Raw genomic sequence first — 18,223 nt, 5'->3', positions numbered from 1 at the left:
ACGGTCTTGATTTACTTCACCCATTTTGTTTTCTTGTAGGCCTATTTTTGGGGGGTCACTCCATCAGTCACTGCGGGACTTTGTGAGGATAAGGCGGAACTATAGTTTACACAAAATTGTTTCCCCCGGTCACATATCAGAGGGACGCACATTTTGTTGTTGTCAAAAGATTTTCCACGTTGTTAGCTAGCTCGAGCATGAGTGTGGTTTCGGAGACAGATTGTATCTTTATTTAACTCAGTAACTAAAAGGAAGTATGGTTGGAAAGATAAAGCGGGTCCGTGAAAAGCTTCATCAGGCTGCGGTTAAACTTGACAGTCCCCCGTCCGGTGGCGCAAGATCCACAGATTTAGAAAAGGCACCTATTCCTGTGATCACAAGTGGTTCATTCATCTTCGATGTAAACAAGACAAACAATGCACAGCTGCACATAAAGAAGGATGAAAACGCGAAGGTATTTTATCAACACATAATTTAACGTTCGCTTGCCAACTCCCGTCTCTTTTAGATGGTTTAGCTAACGTTATAGCTAAAGCTGTTAGAACAGTTAACGTTAGCTAGCTAACAGTCAGCTATTTCACTAGCTAGCTAACGTTAGTTGTCAGCTAGTTAGGATCATAATGTATACATCTAGCTGGCTATAGAGAAATTAGTATGAAGCGTGTATTTTTTTGCATTATATTTATGTTGGGTGTCAATGTGGATGTTCTCTTCGAACAGAAACCACTGAGTTCCTTTCCAAGTGGAATCTTTGCTGGCACACAAATCAGCCCTGAAGCCCTCGTGCAAACTCTGAAGTGTGAAGAACCATCCAATGACATTGATACACCTGCACAGAAAGGTAAATACACTTTGATTGTCAACCAAATATTTACCTCGTTAATCCGTGGAAATCTGCACGAGAGTACTTGTCTGTGTGTCTCAATAACGAATCATATTCTACCTTCAAGTACATGCATTTCATTTTCGTGACGTTTTAGCTCCCCAAAACGCCCCGGAGACATTGTTTATTTCCAGCAAAATCAACCAGGCACATAGTATTTTTCTGTACACATTATGTCATTCTCTCCTACCACAAGAGGGCAGAAAATACAAAGGGATCACTCGACAGAAAGTGACTTGTGATGTGAGGATGGCAACAGCTCAAGTCTATGCAGTATATTGCTTACCATTGGTATAAAAGGTGTAATGAAGAAAAGTAAGTATGATGGTAACCTATAGATAAGAAACTAACCATCCAAATGATTGCTTATATGGAGGCTTATTACAACCCTATTTTGTTTATTCAATCTTATTCAATCTGGCATGTTTTTAACAGTGTATATTTTTCCGTTGATGTTTCCATGCTACATGCACCTGCCAACCTCTCCCCTCTTGAATCCTAGGCTCTTTCGAGTAAGTTTAAGCCCAATGTTAGTCAGTCAGAGTGGCTACTCCAGCTGCAGTGGCAGAGCTGCAGCAAGAAGCCCATCTTCCTTATTCGACAACAGAGAACCGGTTCTATTTATAGTCTCTCTGCAGCATAAATAGTTCATGCATGAAATCAAGGTTCAGTTCAGCCGCCAAGCTCCCCTGAATCAGTGTTTCTCCCTGACTAGATGAGTCGTGGCACCGCTGACGCACAGAGGAGGCTGGTGCTTTAGGGTGTAGTTCTCTTGGTAGGGTACCTCGCTGCGGCCCCATGGGAAAGCATCAGGTGGTCCTGTCCCTTGTGAATTACAGTGTAACAGTGATGATGTCGATACACGGTGTGTAGTAGTCTGTCCTGACTCTTTGTCAGAAAGACTGTTGGAGAGATGTATTGAGTGTCACTTTTACGGTTTGGATTTCTCATCAAGGTTGTTCCAATGTCTTGTTGTCTCTTGCTTGTTTAGGCTTTTGTCTGTAGTGCATGGTGGGAGAGGTGTTCAGGGGTGCCCGGTCCCTGGCTCGCTCACTCAACCTCTGCAGATGGTGCCTGGCTGTTCCCTGTAGCTAGTGAGCAAGTATTTAAATAGCTTCAGTTTCTGCATCCTGCTGTTTCTTTCCTCTTCTTTCTCTCGTCCTCGCTTGCAGACGCACACACACTGCTAATGAGTACTCACTCTTCAGCCTTTTCTTGCATTGAAGCTAAAAGCGTGTTTAATACGTTGGATGTGTGTGATCTATTAACGACGGGTATATTTAGCTGTGTCTATTGATTAGGCTAACTAATTAAAGCAAGTGCTTTCCTGGCTGCTGACAAATTTATGAAATAAAAAAAAGGACAGGGCAATGAGATGCAGTATTCCATCTGTTGCCATGGTGAAATGCTTGTCAGTGTGCTCTTGTTTTCCCAAAACAGTGTCTGTAGACAATTATATTGACCTCTTTGTGAAATGGTTGGTAGGTTCTGGAGAGCAAAATCTAATTTGACAGTACGTTAGTGGGAAAATAAAATTGAAGCGATATAAGTAAGGGTTTAATAAGAAGGCTGTTTTTAAATCCTGTCCATGGAAATGGTATGAATTGGATTTTTACCATCTCATCTAAGCAGACAGACATTGAGAACTGTAGGCTCTTCTAGCTGTGAAAGCTGCTGTGATTAAAGCACTGCCTCCTTCTACACATTAACAATAGAGAGCAATTATTTTAGCCTACAGCTTATCATTTCAGCTAAATGCTGACAATTTGTCGTGTTAATTGGGGTATTTCACCTGAATTATCCCAAATTCACTTTCACTGAATCTACTACATTAATATTGCATTTTTTTTGGTTCGTCTTCGCGAGCACCCCGTCCATGGCGCTGTCTTGTCTCTGCCCACAGGGATTAAAGCCCTCTGGTTTCTGTTCAGGCGTCTATACAGCTAGCCACTCTACTATGCTGTTAATTATAAAATACTCTGTTCTCTCAGCCAGAGCAGAAAGAAGCAAGCAAATTCTGTGAGTGTGTCATGTCTTCATCCATTGCCTCTTGTATAAGGCCCCCCTGGGGGCTTGTATCCGAGCAGATAGAAACTCTTATCTGCCACTTTTAATTCGATTGATTTAATTAGTATTATTATGCACACTTACTGTTGGTGCTTGGTATGTTCATTGGCAGCAAATGCACACTTTGTGTGTGCATGTTTGTGCTTGCCTTTTGCCTAGTTAAATAAAAATAAATAATTCCCCATCCCGCTGACTGAATATCAGTCTCTGCAGTTGATTTTTTTATTAGGCCTATTCAGTTGCCTTAGTTCATATTCAGTTGCCTTAGTTCATAGTCTTCACCAGGGCTCTACACTGACTTTTTTTACATTTTTTTTTTTTTTACAAGGAGCCCTTGTGCACCTAAGTTAAACAATTTAGGAGCTCAATTAAAAATATTTAAAGCAACAAGCTCTTTTCTTTGTAGTAGTGGTGCAAGCACTCAGTGTATCCTCCAAAGCTGCGGTACAGTGAAGTAATCATTGCAACAATTGTCTGGGATATTTTTATTTTCTAGTCACACTGGTGCGCCTAAATTAAAATTCCAGGTCGCACAGCAAAATATTTAAGCTCATTCTGCGAGAAAAACGGTCGCGCTGCAGAGCCCTGTTCACTTCCACATGTTCTGTGCTACATTAGTCTTGACCAGAAAACTCTTGTTTCAAAGAGCAGAACTCCTTGCTGCCATTCCACTGCGTGATGTTCAAAGTGATGTCTAAGGCAATCGATCATTCAGGGACCACCTCTGTTTTGACAAAGCCCTCTCTGCATTTTTTTAATAGGGGATATCCGTATCTGAGCTGGGACCCTCTGAAACCATCTCTTCATCTTTTTGTCAGCTCCCGAAAGGCACTACACCTCCTGTCCTCCGCCTACCAGAGAGCTGCCTGTCAATTATCCCGGAGAAAAGGGGAAAGCGGAGAGGCTAAGCGGGGGCAAACCCAAGCAGGAAAGGAAATATGGAACTTTCCCAACCACTCATAATAAAGCCTAATCAAGTTTCACGTTTTTGTCACGTGCACTAGTACAGTGAAATGCCTTTCTTGCGATCTAATCGGTGCTATCTATTTCACTGTGTGCGGAGAACCCGATCCTCTCTGGGGGTACAGGGAAGACCAGGGAGGTGGTAAGTAAGGCTCTCTCCCCACCACAAACAGCCCCAGGTCGGGTTGGGTTTCACCCATCAGCAGTCCAGGGCCAGGGGTGTCAGGGACGGGGATGCAGCAGGAGTAGAGATGCCTATCTGGCCCCTGTACCTCTGCTGCTACAGCAGGACAACCCATGTTGTTGACACCGCGGTGGCAGATTAAAGATTGGACCTGGCAGGAAGGAACTAACTGCCCTGTGATGAAAGGTGGTGTGTGTGTTGCTGCTGGAAGAGCTGTATCTGAGCCTGGGCTGAAGATGCACGTAGAAATGAAAAGAGAGCGATGAAAATACTTTCGCTTGGTTTGATAGTTAATGTTATGCCACCATGTTTTGGCTTGAGATAAACACTGTGATATTGAAGCCGTTTCCGATATACGGTTAGAGATGACACATTTTCTGCAAGGATTTATTAGTTGCCGTGATACACCCCAGGGGTTAAGAATGACCCTGATTTGTGATGTGGTGGCGCGGTCTTGTCCTGGCCCGTCTATCGCCATGGCAGCAGCAACAGCAGTGTGGGTGGCTGGGAATTGGTGAGGTTATCCTGTCAGTGAGACGCGAGTCAGTAACATCAGTAGATGTTCGGTGTGGCTCAGTTGGTAGAGCGTGGTGCTTGGACCGCCAATTATCGTTGGTTCCATTCCCGCTGGGGGCCGCCCATATGGAAAATATATGCGAACATGACTGTAAGTCATGGGATAAAAGCATCTGCTAAGTGGCATATATATACAGTATATGAGGTTAGTTGGAGTCAGTGTCACACTTTGTCTTCCGAAGTAGTAGTGATGGGGGGAAAAAATCTATACAGTTACATGTCGCATGTGTATATTATTTTGGATGATAATTGTATCGATACTTTGACTCGCAAGTATCGATTTATGAAAACAGCTATTTTGCTACGTAGAGTTACCCACATGAAAAAATACGATAGTATAAATACTGTAGTGTTACTACATTTATATATTATAGTATTCGCTGTAGTGTTTTTTTGTTGTTTTGTTTTTGTCTTCGGTCCCCTAAACACTACAGTGAATACTGTATTATTTACTATTGTGTTTTTGTTTTATCTTTGAAAGAGCCACCACTTCTTTCTCACTGACGAAACCTACGAGACAAATACTAAACGAACACATTTTTCAGAACCTATAAGTAGGTAGGATTGGAGTCTGAATGGATAGTTCAGAGCTTCTGCTCTTCAATAACCTGTAGGGAACACAACATACTTGGCATGTAGGTTTCTCAATCATGGGTGCCACAAATTGGGGGAGGGGAATAGGTGGGGTATATGCAAATTAAATCCTGTTTTAGTATTACTGTAGTTAGTGTAGTGTTTTACTGTCGTATTTACTACAGTGTTTTTTTGTGTGGATAATACTGTAATCGTTACTATAGTATTCTATAGTATACTACACAATTCTATAGTAAGCATTACAGATTTGACGGATACTACAGTGTATAGTATACTACAAAATTATATAGTAAGTACTACATATGATCAAGGGATACTACAGTGTGGAATATAGGGCGGCAGGTAGCCTAGCGGTTAAGAGCGTTGGCACAGTAACCAAAATGTTGCTGGTTCGGATTCCCGAGCCGACTAGGTGAAAAATATGCCGGTGTGCCCTTGAGCAAGGCACTTAACCCTAATCCAGAGCGATTTACAGGAGCAATAAGAGCTTTTCTGTGAAATGGCCTTTTAGAAGTGCTTTGGTGTACTTATGAATGCACGAGTCCCCTTTCCCCCCACTCGTATCGATTTTTAACCTCACAATTCTTATAGTCATACGAAGGTTTTACTATGCGTGAAGTTTCTAATTCATCCTGGATTTACTAAATGTGTCATGTATATGAAAATAAAATTTAAAAAATGAACACACATTAGATTAATAAAATATTTAATCAGTCTTTTATTATTTTTTATTTTATTTAACTAGGCAAGTCAGTTAAGAACAAATTATTATTTTCAATGACTGAATTGTTCAGGGGCAGAACGACAGATTTTTACCTTGTCAGCTCAGGGATTCGATCTTGCAACCTTTCGGTTACTAGTCCATCGCTCTAACCTCTAGGCTACCTACCGCCCCAGTCTTACAACTGAAGTGTGTCTTCCGCATTTAACCCACCCCTTTGAATCAGAGAGGTGCCCCCCGCTGCCTTAATCGACATCCACGGATTGAAGGGATGATGATGATGATGCATTCTTTGCAAGAGGGAATCTAATTTCATTGGTCCTCAACTCACAGCTCAAACACTTAATTCAGGGTAAGTGGAGTTAGCCTGCCCCACAGCAGGTTAGTTCTGAAGGAGGCTGAAGAAATACGGCTTGTCACCAAAAAGACTCATAAACTTTTACAGATGCGCAATCGAGAGCATTCTGTCGGGCTGTATCACCGCCTGGTACGGCAACTGCTCCGCCCACAACCGTAAGGCTCTCCAGAGGGTAGTGAGGTCTGCACAACGCATCACCGGGGGCAAACTACCTGCCCTCTAGGACACCTACATCACCCGACGTCACAGGAAGGCCATAAAGATCATCAAGACAACAACCACCTGAGCCACTGCCTGTTTACCCCGCTATCATCCAGAAGGCTAGGTTAGTACAGGTGCATCAAAGCTGGGACCGAGAGACTGAAAAACAGCTTCTATCTCAAGGCCATCACTGTTAAACAGCCACCACTAACATTGAGTGGCTGCTGCCAACATACTGACTCAACTCCGGCCACTTTAATAATGAAAGAATTACTCATCTCATATGTATATACTGTACTCGATACCATCAACTGCATCTTGCCTATGCCGTTCTGTACCATCACTCATTCAGGTATTTTTATGTACATATTCTTCATCCCTTTACACTTGTGTGTATAAGGTACAGTGGGGCAAAAAAGTATTTAGTCAGCCACCAATTGTGCAAGTTCTCCCACTTAAAAAGACTAGAGAGGCCTGTAATTTTCATCATAGGTACGCTTCAACTATGACAGACAAAATGAGGGTAAAAAATCCAGAAAATCACATTATAGGATTTTTAATGAATTTATTTGCAAGTTATGGTGGAAAATAAGTATTTGGTCACCTACACACAAGCAAGATTTATGGCTCTCACAGACCTGTAACTTCTTCTTTAAGAGGCTCCTCTGTCCTCCACTCGTTACCTGTATTAATGGCACCTGTTTGAACTTGTTATCAGTATAAAAGACACCAGTCCACAGCCTCAAACAGTCACACTCCAAACTCCACTATGGCCAAGACCAAAGAGCTGTCAAAGGACACCAGAAACAAAATTGTAGAACTGCACCAGGCTGGGAAGACTGAATCTGCAATAGGTAAGCAGCTTGGTTTGAAGAAATCAACTGTGGGATCAATTATTAGGAAATGGAAGACATACAAGACCACTGACAATCTCCCTCAATCTGGGGCTCCACGCAAGATCTCACCCCGTGGGGTCAAAATGATCACAAGAACGGTGAGCAAAAATTCCAGAACCACACGGGGGGACCTAGTGAATGACCTGCAGAGAGCTGGGACCAAAGTAACAAAGCCTACCATCAGTAACACACTACGCCGCCAGGGACTCAAATCCTGCAGTGCCAGACGTGTCCCCCTGCTTAAGCCAGTACATGTCCAGGCCCGTCTGAAGTTTGCTAGAGAGCATTTGGATGATCCAGAAGAAGATTGGGAGAATGTTGTATGGTCAGATGAAACCAAAATATAACTTTTTGGTAAAAACTCAACTCGGCGTGTTTGGAGGACAAAGAATGCTGAGTTGCATCCAAAGAACAACATACCTACTGTGAAGCATGGGGGTGGAAACATCATGCTTTGGGGCTGTTTTTCTGCAAAGGGACCAGGACGACTGATCCGTGTAAAGGAAAGAATGAATGGGGCCATGTATCGTGAGATTTTGAGTGAAAACCTCCTTCCATCAGCAAGGGCATTGAAGATGAAACGTAGCTGGGTCTTTCAGCATGACAATGATCCCAAACACACCGCCCGGGCAACGAAGGAGTGGCTTCGTAAGAAGCATTTCAAGGTCCTGGAGTGGCCTAGCCAGTCTCCAGATCTCAACCCCGTAGAAAATCTTTGGAGGAAGTTGAAAGTTTGTGTTGCCCAGCAACAGCCCCAAAACATCACTGCTCTAGAGGAGATCTGCATGCAGCAATGGGCCAAAATACCAGCAACAGTGTGTGAAAACCTTGTGAAGACTTACAGAAAACGTTTGACCTCTGTCATTGCCAACAAAGGGAATATAACAAAGGGAATATAAAGTATTAAGAAACTTTTGTTATTGACCAAATACTTATTTTCCACCATAATTTGCAAATAAATTCATTAAAAATCCTACAATTTGATTTTCTGGATTTTTTTCTTTCTCATTTTGTCTGTCATAGTTGAAGTGTACCTATGATGAAAATTACAGGCCTCTCTCATCTTTTTAAGTGGGAGATCTTGCACAATTGGTGGCTGACTAAATACTTTTTTGCCCCACTGTAGTTGTTGAGAAATTGTTAGGTTAGATTACTCGTTGGTTATTACTGCATTGTCGGAACTAGAAGCACAAGCATTTCGCTACACTCGCATTAACATCTGCTAACCATGTGTATGTGACAACTAAAATTTGATTTGGATTCGCTGCCATAGAAATTTACCTGGCTAAAAGGTGACCCACTTTCATGTCTCCAGCTAGGCTGTCACGAGTTGAACTCAAAAGTGGTCCAAAGTTAGTTCACTATCTAGATTTGTAGTACACAACTCTTGTCTCTTTGTGAACCAGTTGCTGCTGTTATCCTAAGGATGAGCTTTGGTCGGGATCCGTCAACTATTTGCTTCCCGGGTAAAGAAGCAATGAGAGCAGAGTACAATTGTCACTCTACCGATCAATACCTTACATAACTGCTGCTTGCCAGGCCCAATGGTTTTATCCACATTGCTCATCAACCGTGGTCATTGAATTGGCTGTAATTCTATTTGTTGGCAGACTGTTGTTTAACCTTTCAACCTTGTGGCTGGGACAGCAGGAGATCAATAAGGGACAAAGTAGAGCGCAGGCCTATGCAGCAACGCACTCACCCACCATGAGCACTTTTAACCATGTTAGCTAAAGCATGACTCGGATATGGAGGACATTACCTCGATGTAGATTATTCGTCAAAGTGAATCATTCCCCTGGGCATAATTTACATTTTTAAATACTATTGTGAAAGGTATTATTGGACAGTCTATACCAGTGTTGGGGTCCATTTCAATTCAGTAAGTACTCTGATGTTTGTAATAGCAGCGGATAGGCGAGGAGGTGGCAGGGGAAAGATACACTATGAATTCCCTCACGTGTGACTGACTCCCGCTGTCCCACACTGACAGTTTCATTGCCGCAGAATGATATTAGCTACCACCACAACCCGGACATCCCTGCCAGCTTTCCCTGCCAACCACGCTGCCCACTCCTCTCCTTTTAGTTTTTTCCTTCCTGCTATTATTAGAGGAGAGTCATTCCCCCCCCCAAAAAAATCCTTTACAGTGTAAACACTGTATTGTATTAAAACTACTTCTTTCCTCCTTCACTTTTCTTGATAAGCCATATCTGTTTTTAACACGTTACGGTACCTAGTCAAATACATTCTACAAGGCAGCTAGATTCAGAGATGGACAGGAACAGTACAGATGATTAGTAATAATTAGGTGGGATCAACTCACGCTGAGACACTCTCTTGAGAGTGGGGTCATGGCCAGTAATGTAGTAGCTACACTCAACCCAGTACAGTGATTAGGACCCCAAGGCCAATTCCAGCACACACGCACATTCCCGTGTGTTTCTAATGTCTGTCTGTTGTACCAAATGTCTGTTTTCAGAAATGCAACGCGAGGACTGTGTTTTCAAAGCTTACATTTCAACTGGAAGTACCTTTTTAAAGCCAGAATCCTCAGTTGCTACATCCATTTTTGGACTTAATATAATGAATGCTGTACCCATTGAAGAATAGAACTTATGAGCTTAGTTCAACTATCGTACCCCATCAGAACCCAAAATATAAGCTTGTTTACTCCAATGTTTGTAAAGAATGTAAATATGAACAAACACTGGATTGCCTCAAAACATGGTTAAAACAAACTAAGAAAAATGATAGTGAATGGTCAGCCCTTGCATCCCTAGCTCTGTCTATGCGTTTGAGAGTGGTTACATTTCTCCAGGCCCATCCCTCAGTGTTTTACCAAAACAGAGGCGGGGTGCAGCTTTGTTATTTTTTTGATTGAACGATTCTAGCTTTAACAGAATACTTTGCTGATGCACCCCATTTTCAATGCCTCGTACCACCTGTCTGTCGGCCTCCATATAGGCTTTATCCAACATCCGTGTTCTATCCTGCTGCCTGCTCATCTAACCCAAGCTCATCTGCGTCTTTAAATGAGATGCTATTGATCGGGGAGGTGAAGGGAGTGGTGCCCCATTAAACAACATCTCTAGGCTCTCTGTCTCTGCACTGCACAATGCTGTAATCTCAAGTTGCCATTCAATGATTGGAAGTTTCTAATTGAACACTAATGATACAGTTGAAGTCGGAAGTTTACATACACTAAGGGTGGAGTCATTAAAACTAATTTTTCAACCACTCCACAAATTTCTTGTTAACATAGTATAGTTTTGGCAAGTTGGTTAGGACATCTACTTTGTGCATGACAAGTAATTTTTCCAACAATTGTTTTCAGACAGATTATTTCACTTATAATTCACTGTATCACAAGTCCAGTGGGCCAGAAGTTTACATACACTAAGTTGACTGTGCCTTTAAACAGCTTGGAAAATTCCAGAAAATTATGTCATGGCTTTAGAAGCTTCTGATAGTCTAATTGACATCATTTGAGTCAATTGGAAGTGTACCTGTGGATGTATTTCAAGGCCTACTTTCAAACGCAGTGCCTCTTTGCTTGACATCATGGGAAAATCAAAATAAATCAGTCAAGACCTCAGGAAAAAAATTGTAGACCTCCACAAGTTTGGTTCATCCTTGGGAGCAATTTCCAAACGGCTGAAGGTACCGCGTTAATTTGTACAAACAATAGTACGCAAGTATAAACACCATGGGACCACGCAGCCGTCATTCAGTCTCTCGATGTGCAAAACTGATAGAGACATACCCCAAGCGACTTACAGCTGTAATCGCAGCAAAAGGTGGCGCTACAAAGTATTAACTTAAGGGGGCTGAATAATTTTGCACGCCCAATTTTTCAGTTTTTGATTTGTTAAAAAAGTTTGAAATATCCAATAAATGTCGTTCCACTTCATGATTGTGTCCCACTTGTTGTTGATTCTTCACAAAAAAATACAGTTTTATATCTTTATGTTTGAAGTCTGAAATGTGGCAAAAGGTCGCAAAGTTCAAGGGGGCCGAATACTTTCGCAAGGCACTGTATATCTCCAGTAAAACAAGTCCTATATCAACATAACCTGAAAGGCCGCTCAGCAAGGAAGAAGCCACTGCTCCAAAACCGCCGTAAAAAAGCCAGACTACAGTTTGCAACTGCACATGGGGACAAAGATCATACTTTTTGGAGAAATGTCCTCTGGCCTGATGAAACAAATCTAGAACTATTTGGCCATAATGACCATCGTTATGTTTGGAGGAAAAAGGGGGAAGCTTGCAAGACGAAGAACACCATCCCAACCGTGAAGCACAGGGGTGGCAGCATCATGTTGTGGGGGTGCTATGCTGTAGGAGGGACTGGTGCATGTCACAAAATAGATGGCATCATGAGGAGAAAAATTATGTGGATATATCGAAGCAACATCTCAAGACATCAGTCAGGAAGTTCAAGCTTGGTCGCAAATGGGACAATGACCCCAAGCATTCTTGACCCCAAGCATTCTTCCACAGTTGTGGCAAATTGGCTTAAGGACAACAATGTCAAGGTATTGGAGTGGCCATCACAAAGCCCTGACCTCAATCCTGTAGAAAGTTTGTGGGCCGAACTCAGTTACACCAGCTCTGTCAGGAGGAATGGGCCAAAACTCACCCAATTTATTGTGGGAAGCTTGTAGAAGGCAACCCGAAACATTTGACCCAAGTTAAACAATTTACAGGCAATGCTACCAAATACTAATTGAGTGTATGTAAACTTCTGACCCACTGGGAATGTGATGAAAGAAATACATTCTGAAATAAATCATTCTCTCTACTATTATTCTGACATGACACATTCTTAAAATAAGGTGGTGATCCTAACTGACCTAAGACAGGGAATTTTTACTAGGAATTGCGAAACTGAGTTTAAATGTATTTGGCTAAGGTGTATGTAAACTTCCGACTTCAACTGTAGATACTACATCTAATGATGATGTAATGTGTTTTATCTTAAAGAGCCTGGATGAATTGGCCTAGTTATTGATCCATCATCATGGTTATTGTCATTTACAGACTAAAACAACATCTATCAAACTAAACACATCCCCTTGTTTAGTTTGACAGGAATAATATAATATCACTGAATAGGCAACCACAAAGTGCTGTAGGATCCTCAGAAAATGTTGTCCCAGTTTACAATGTAGCCTATTCAGAGAAAATCCGTTGTGGCACTGTGTGTTGACATAAGGAACATGAGAGTAAGAAAAGTCCCTACTAAAGATGCTGTAGCGTTTGGGTCCCATTCAGTTTGACTTTATCCTCCTCTCAGACATGCCAGTCAAGGACTGCTGCATTGCTAATTACAAAGCCAATTCCGTCAGTAGGCTCTGCTCGCTATATATAGGGCCAGGCTGCAACACTGACACTTAATTTTCCCAAAGTCATGGAGCAGCGCATCGATCCTGTTTCTCTCGATTTCGTCAACAGAGAGTAAAATCACAGTGGGGGATTAAAAAAATAATTTACATTTAAAAAACGCAACGCAAAATACTGTCACCTGCCCTTTCAGATATCAAGGTAGTGTTTTGTGTTCAAAGCAATTCAACCGTTATACGTACTGTAGTTTTAAATGAGTGATTTGCTTTTCTTTACCAACTCCATCTCATTTTCTCTCTCTAAAATGTATACATTTTCCACTAGACACTCCAGTGATATGGTAGACAGTGATAATACGCATACTGTCCAGCATCTGTTATTGTCATTGTCCTACAGGAAGAAACTGACTGTGTGATAACCTCTGCTCTTATCGCCCATTGTCAGTGACAACTCTTTCTTTGTCAGGAAGGGCAGAGATGGGAACAAATGCTCACACACACACACACATCACACACACATCACAAACACACACACACATCACAAACACACACACACACACACACACCACTGGGGCTACCCTATGCACAGGGGGCCTCAACGTGAAAACATTCCATCTCAGGACAGGATGTTTTTCTAAAGAGGGAGAACTAGATATAGTGGGTAGTGTTTTCTGTTCTCAACCCCCTCCCTCTGTGTCTCTCCCCTTTCTCCATGCCTTTGAACCAGGAAAGACAAGCCACGTGTCCTGATCTTAGCCATATCTTCTTCTGAGGCGCTCACAACACTACTGTGATTACTTTCTCCCTTTTGAGCGTAACGTTTTTATCCATGGTTTGTTTTCAAGATAACATGTTACAGGCTTTTATTTTTCCTGTCAAGTCAAGCTCTCGCTGGGAAATGTCCATATATATATATTTTTTTTTACACCCCAAACTCAAATCTATTATTATAATTATATTCAACTGTGAATTATTTATTTGGCAATCGGAAACATTTTACTGGTTCCAATTATCTTGTGGATAAACATCTGGCACATTTCAATTTCCAAAGCATTATAAAAAGTCGTCACTCTTCCTTTATCGTTAATGAATTGAATTGCTTTGAATGTCGATGAATTGCTTTGAACGTCGATGAATTGAATTGCTTTGAATGTTATTTTCTATTGTTGATGATGACCTCTTCACATACCCACGAGGAGAAGCCGCAATGCATGTTTTCTCTACTGAATGTGTGAAGTACCAGTGCAACATTGTGGATACACATCCACTCACTCTCTTGTCTGTCTGTTCCCAGTCCCTGAGGAGAAGAAGCAGCAGACGAAGAAAGAGAAGATGAAGGAGAGGCGAGACAGGTGGCTAAACAGTGAGTATTACCACAACTTAACATAGATCTGACTCGTACTGTTTCTATGAGGGAGACCCTCCTAATTGTCAGCAGGAATAAGGCACCCTCGCAGAGAGTTACACATAATCGGGAACTTTATTTGCAGGAACACATGACTAATTTGGTTCTGTACAAAGAGAGATGATGAATGAATTTACTGTACATAATAAACATATGATAATGAATGAATATACTGTACATAATAAACATATGATAATGAATGAATATACTGTACATAATAAACATATGATAATGAATGAATATACTGTACATAATAAACATATGATAATGAATGAATATACTGTACATAATAAACATGATAATGAATGAATATACTGTACATAATAAACATATGATAATGAATGAATATACTGTACATAATAAACATATGATAATGAATTAATATACTGTACATAATAAACATGATAATGAATTAATATAATGTACATAATAAACATATTATAATGAATGGCTAAACAGATACACCATCACAGATGTCCACTTGGAGAGTGACTGAGGAGGCTCTGAGCAGGCCAGGGGACTGAGTCCGGTTCCATAGCAACCACCAGACCCTAGCAACCGATCAGTGGCCTAGTCACAGAGGTCAATAGGAGAGATTGGGGAGCCAGTTCATGACCCCCTGATCTCTGGAACTGTTTGGGGACGGGTGGAGTGAGCTTCATTAAGTGATAGGACTCGCAGGCGGGGGAAATCAATTTTTATTTGTCACGTGCTTCGTAGACATCCGGTGTAGACGAATAGTGAAATGCCTACTTAGAAAGAGCGTAAGAAATTGAAATAAAAATAATAACTCAAGTAATAAATACACAATGAGTAACAATAACTTGGCTATATACACAGGGTAACAGTACCGAGTCAATGTGCAAGGGTACAAGGTTGATATGTACAAATAGGTGTGACGAGGTAACAGGATAGATAATAAACAGTAACAGCAGCGCATGTGATAAGTCAGAAGAGTTTGTGCAAAAAGGGTCAATGCAGATATTCAGGGTAGCTATTGGTTAATTATTTAACTAACTATTTAGCAGTCTTATAGCTTGGGGGGTAGAAGCTGTTCAGGGTCCTGTTGCTTCCAGACTTGGTGCATCGGTTCCGCTTGCCATGCGCTAGCAGAGAGAACAGTCTATAAATTGGGTAGCTGAAGTCTTTTAACAATTTCAACCTTCATGTTTTTACCTTTCGACACTCCCTAATCCCGACATTGGTGCCCTCTCCCAAAAGCGTTTGTATTGATAAAATGTAGGATTATGCCTTTTGTGTTCAAAAATGTTTGAAAGGCAAGACATAGATGCCTTCGGGACATAACAGCATTAGGTTGGTGCAATGAGGAGCCCCATCCCCACTGATCTCTACTGAGAAGCTGAGGTTTCTGCGCTGTGCCAGTCCAGCCCGGGACAGAGCTAGCTGTGTCTATGTAATTACAACCCCTTTTAAAGCTACAGTCTGGCATTTGTTATCCAGCAAAACCAGCAGCCCTCTGAAATGACCATTGAACAGATTCTCAGATCCCTTATTGCGCTTTTAACACCACCACCTACTCTTCTAGAATTGTGATCACTTAGTAACCCAATCTGCTGATCCAATCAATTCTCTGTGTAACACAAGATGTCTCCTCTATGCATATCATTAGGCGCTAATGGTCCTTTTGACTCCATCTGAAATTAGAGACAGGCTGTGAGCCTCAGACCTCTGCAGTTTTCGGAAATTAACAAGGAGGAAGAAAGAAAAAAAATTGGATAATTGCTTTTCTGTCGTAGACCAACTGTATTCCAGGAAGAGGCAGGGCTGTCTGTATCTGCAGCATGGCGTCCTCTGGAACTCTACTGATGAAGATGTGCAAAATATGTGTTGACGGATAAGGGTTATTATTCAGACTGTATATTCCAGAGGTGATTTAATGCCCAATGTGTTCCTTCCTTTAGCCTAAATAAGAGACAGAGGTGGCAATTCAATCAAAGCCACATTGCACGAGTATCTATTCTACAGTTCTGCACAATCTGGAAATAGCCTAAATGACATGAACAGTGAATAATTTTTCAGCAGGCATATATTTATTTACATTTTACCCCCTTTTTTTGCCCCAATTTCGTAGTATCCAATTGTTTTTAGTAGTTACTATCTTGTCTCATCACTACAACTCCCGTACGGGCTCGGGAGAGACGAAGGTCGAGAGTCATGCGTCCTACGAAACACAACCCAACCAAGCCGCACTGCTTCTTAACACAGCGCGCATCCAACCGGGATGCCAGCCGCACCAATGTGTCGGAGGAAACACCGTGCCCCTAGCAACCTGGTCAGCGTGCACTGCGCCCGGCCCGCCACAGGCCCGCTAGTGCGCGATGAGGCAAGGATATCTCTACCGGCCAAACCCTCCCTAACCCGGACGCTAGGCCAATTGTGCGTCGCCCCGTGGACCTCCCGGTCGCGGCCGGCTGCGACAGAGCCTGGGCGCGAACCCAGAGTCTCTGGTGGCACAGCTAGCACTGCGATGCAGTGCCTTAGACCACTGTGCCCCCCGGGAGGACCTTTCAGTAGACATTTTAATAACTTCAACACATCCTGTTTATGATCTGATCGTATCCACTAAAGTCAGAATTTATACTTAAAGCCATAAAGTTTAATGACCCTCAATTTTCAACTGTTCACAAACTGTACGTCTGTACCGATGACATCTGGTTTGAATATTCCTCCCTGGCTCTGATCACAGTATTTATTCAAGTCTGTGGTGATGTAGGGTTTAGTGTTTTGCTGATGATACTCCAGTTGATACTCACAGTCAATTACATGGGCAAGTCTGCACATAAGAAACCATATGGCTCATAGTCATCATAACTCATGGCCGAAATGGATAGGATCAACACCACTCTATGATGAAAGCCAAGAGGCCCAAACCACCATTGCTTTTAACCATATTTTTTAGATCTCAAGTGAGATTCTCCTTATACTTTTGTATATAGTATATAGTGTATGTGGACACCCCTTCAAATTAGTGGATTTGACTATTTCAGCCACACCTGTTGCTGACAGGTGTATAAAATCGAGCACACCGCCACGCAATCTCCATAGACAAACATTGGCAGTAGAATGGCTTTACTGAAGAGCTCAGTGACTTTCAACGTGGCACCGTCATAGGATGCCACCTTTCCAACAAGTCAGTTCATCAAATTTCTGCCCTGCTAGAACTGCCCCGGTCAACTGTGAATGCTGTTATTGTGAAGTGGCAACGTCTGGGAGCAAAAATGGCTCAGCCGTGACATGGTGGGCCACACAAGCTCACAGAACGGGACCGCCGAGTGCTGTTGCAAGTTCCAAACTGCCTCTGGATCAACGTCCGCTCAATAACTGTTCGTCAGGACCTTCGTGAAGTGGGTTTCCATCTGAGCAGCCTCACAAAAGCCTAAGATCACCATGCGCAATGCCAAGCGTCGGCTGGAGTGGTGTAACGCTCTCCGCCATTGGACTCTGGAGCAGTAGAAAAGCGTTCTCTGTAGTGGACAAATCTAGGTTTGGCAGAGAACGCTACCTCCGACTACGAGCCAGGCCTAATTGTCCAACCTCAGTGCCCGACCTCACTAATGCCCTTGTGATAAATGGAAGCAAGTCCCTGCAGCAATGTTCCAACACCTAGTGGAAAGCCTTCCCAGAAGAGTAGAGGCTGTTTATAGCAGCAAAGGGGGGCCAACTCCATATTAATGCCCAAAGATTTTGGAATGAGATGTTCGTGTTGGTGTCCACATATTTTGTCATGTAGTGTATCAATGCCATTCTACAAAGAGTTTTAGGTAATCTTGGTAAGGCTACTTATTGTTGCGGAGGCACATCGTTGACATACATTAAGTCTCTGCTGCTTGTGCCATGATGGAAACATAGTAACCTCCCTGAACCATCAGACAAGCAAAGCGTCAATACAGGATTAAAATGGAATCCTACTACACCTGCTCTGACGCTCGTCAGATGTGGCAGGGCTTGAAAACTATTACGGACTACAAAAGGTAACCATGGTGCGAGCTGCCCAGTGACACGAGCTTAC

The 18,223-nt window shown here is 42.3% G+C and overlaps 1 protein-coding gene across 1 annotated transcript in view; it reads left to right on the top strand.

Moving 5' to 3' along the window:
* The first annotated feature begins 112 nt into the window (after window positions 1-112).
* The window catches only part of LOC110495906 (protein FAM207A), a 28,673-nt gene continuing 10,562 nt past the window's right edge, over window positions 113-18,223 (top strand). The window contains exons 1-3 of the mRNA XM_021571423.2: window positions 113-454; window positions 721-841; window positions 14,083-14,151. Of these exons, the coding sequence (XP_021427098.1) occupies window positions 257-454; window positions 721-841; window positions 14,083-14,151 (388 nt within the window). The 5' untranslated portion in view covers window positions 113-256. The remainder of the gene's footprint in view (window positions 455-720; window positions 842-14,082; window positions 14,152-18,223) is intronic.

The sequence above is a fragment of the Oncorhynchus mykiss genome, chromosome 18 (assembly GCF_013265735.2).
Source record: "Oncorhynchus mykiss isolate Arlee chromosome 18, USDA_OmykA_1.1, whole genome shotgun sequence".
NCBI classification, from domain to species: Eukaryota; Metazoa; Chordata; class Actinopteri; order Salmoniformes; family Salmonidae; genus Oncorhynchus; species Oncorhynchus mykiss.
This window is presented reverse-complemented; position numbering and strand designations above follow the sequence as displayed.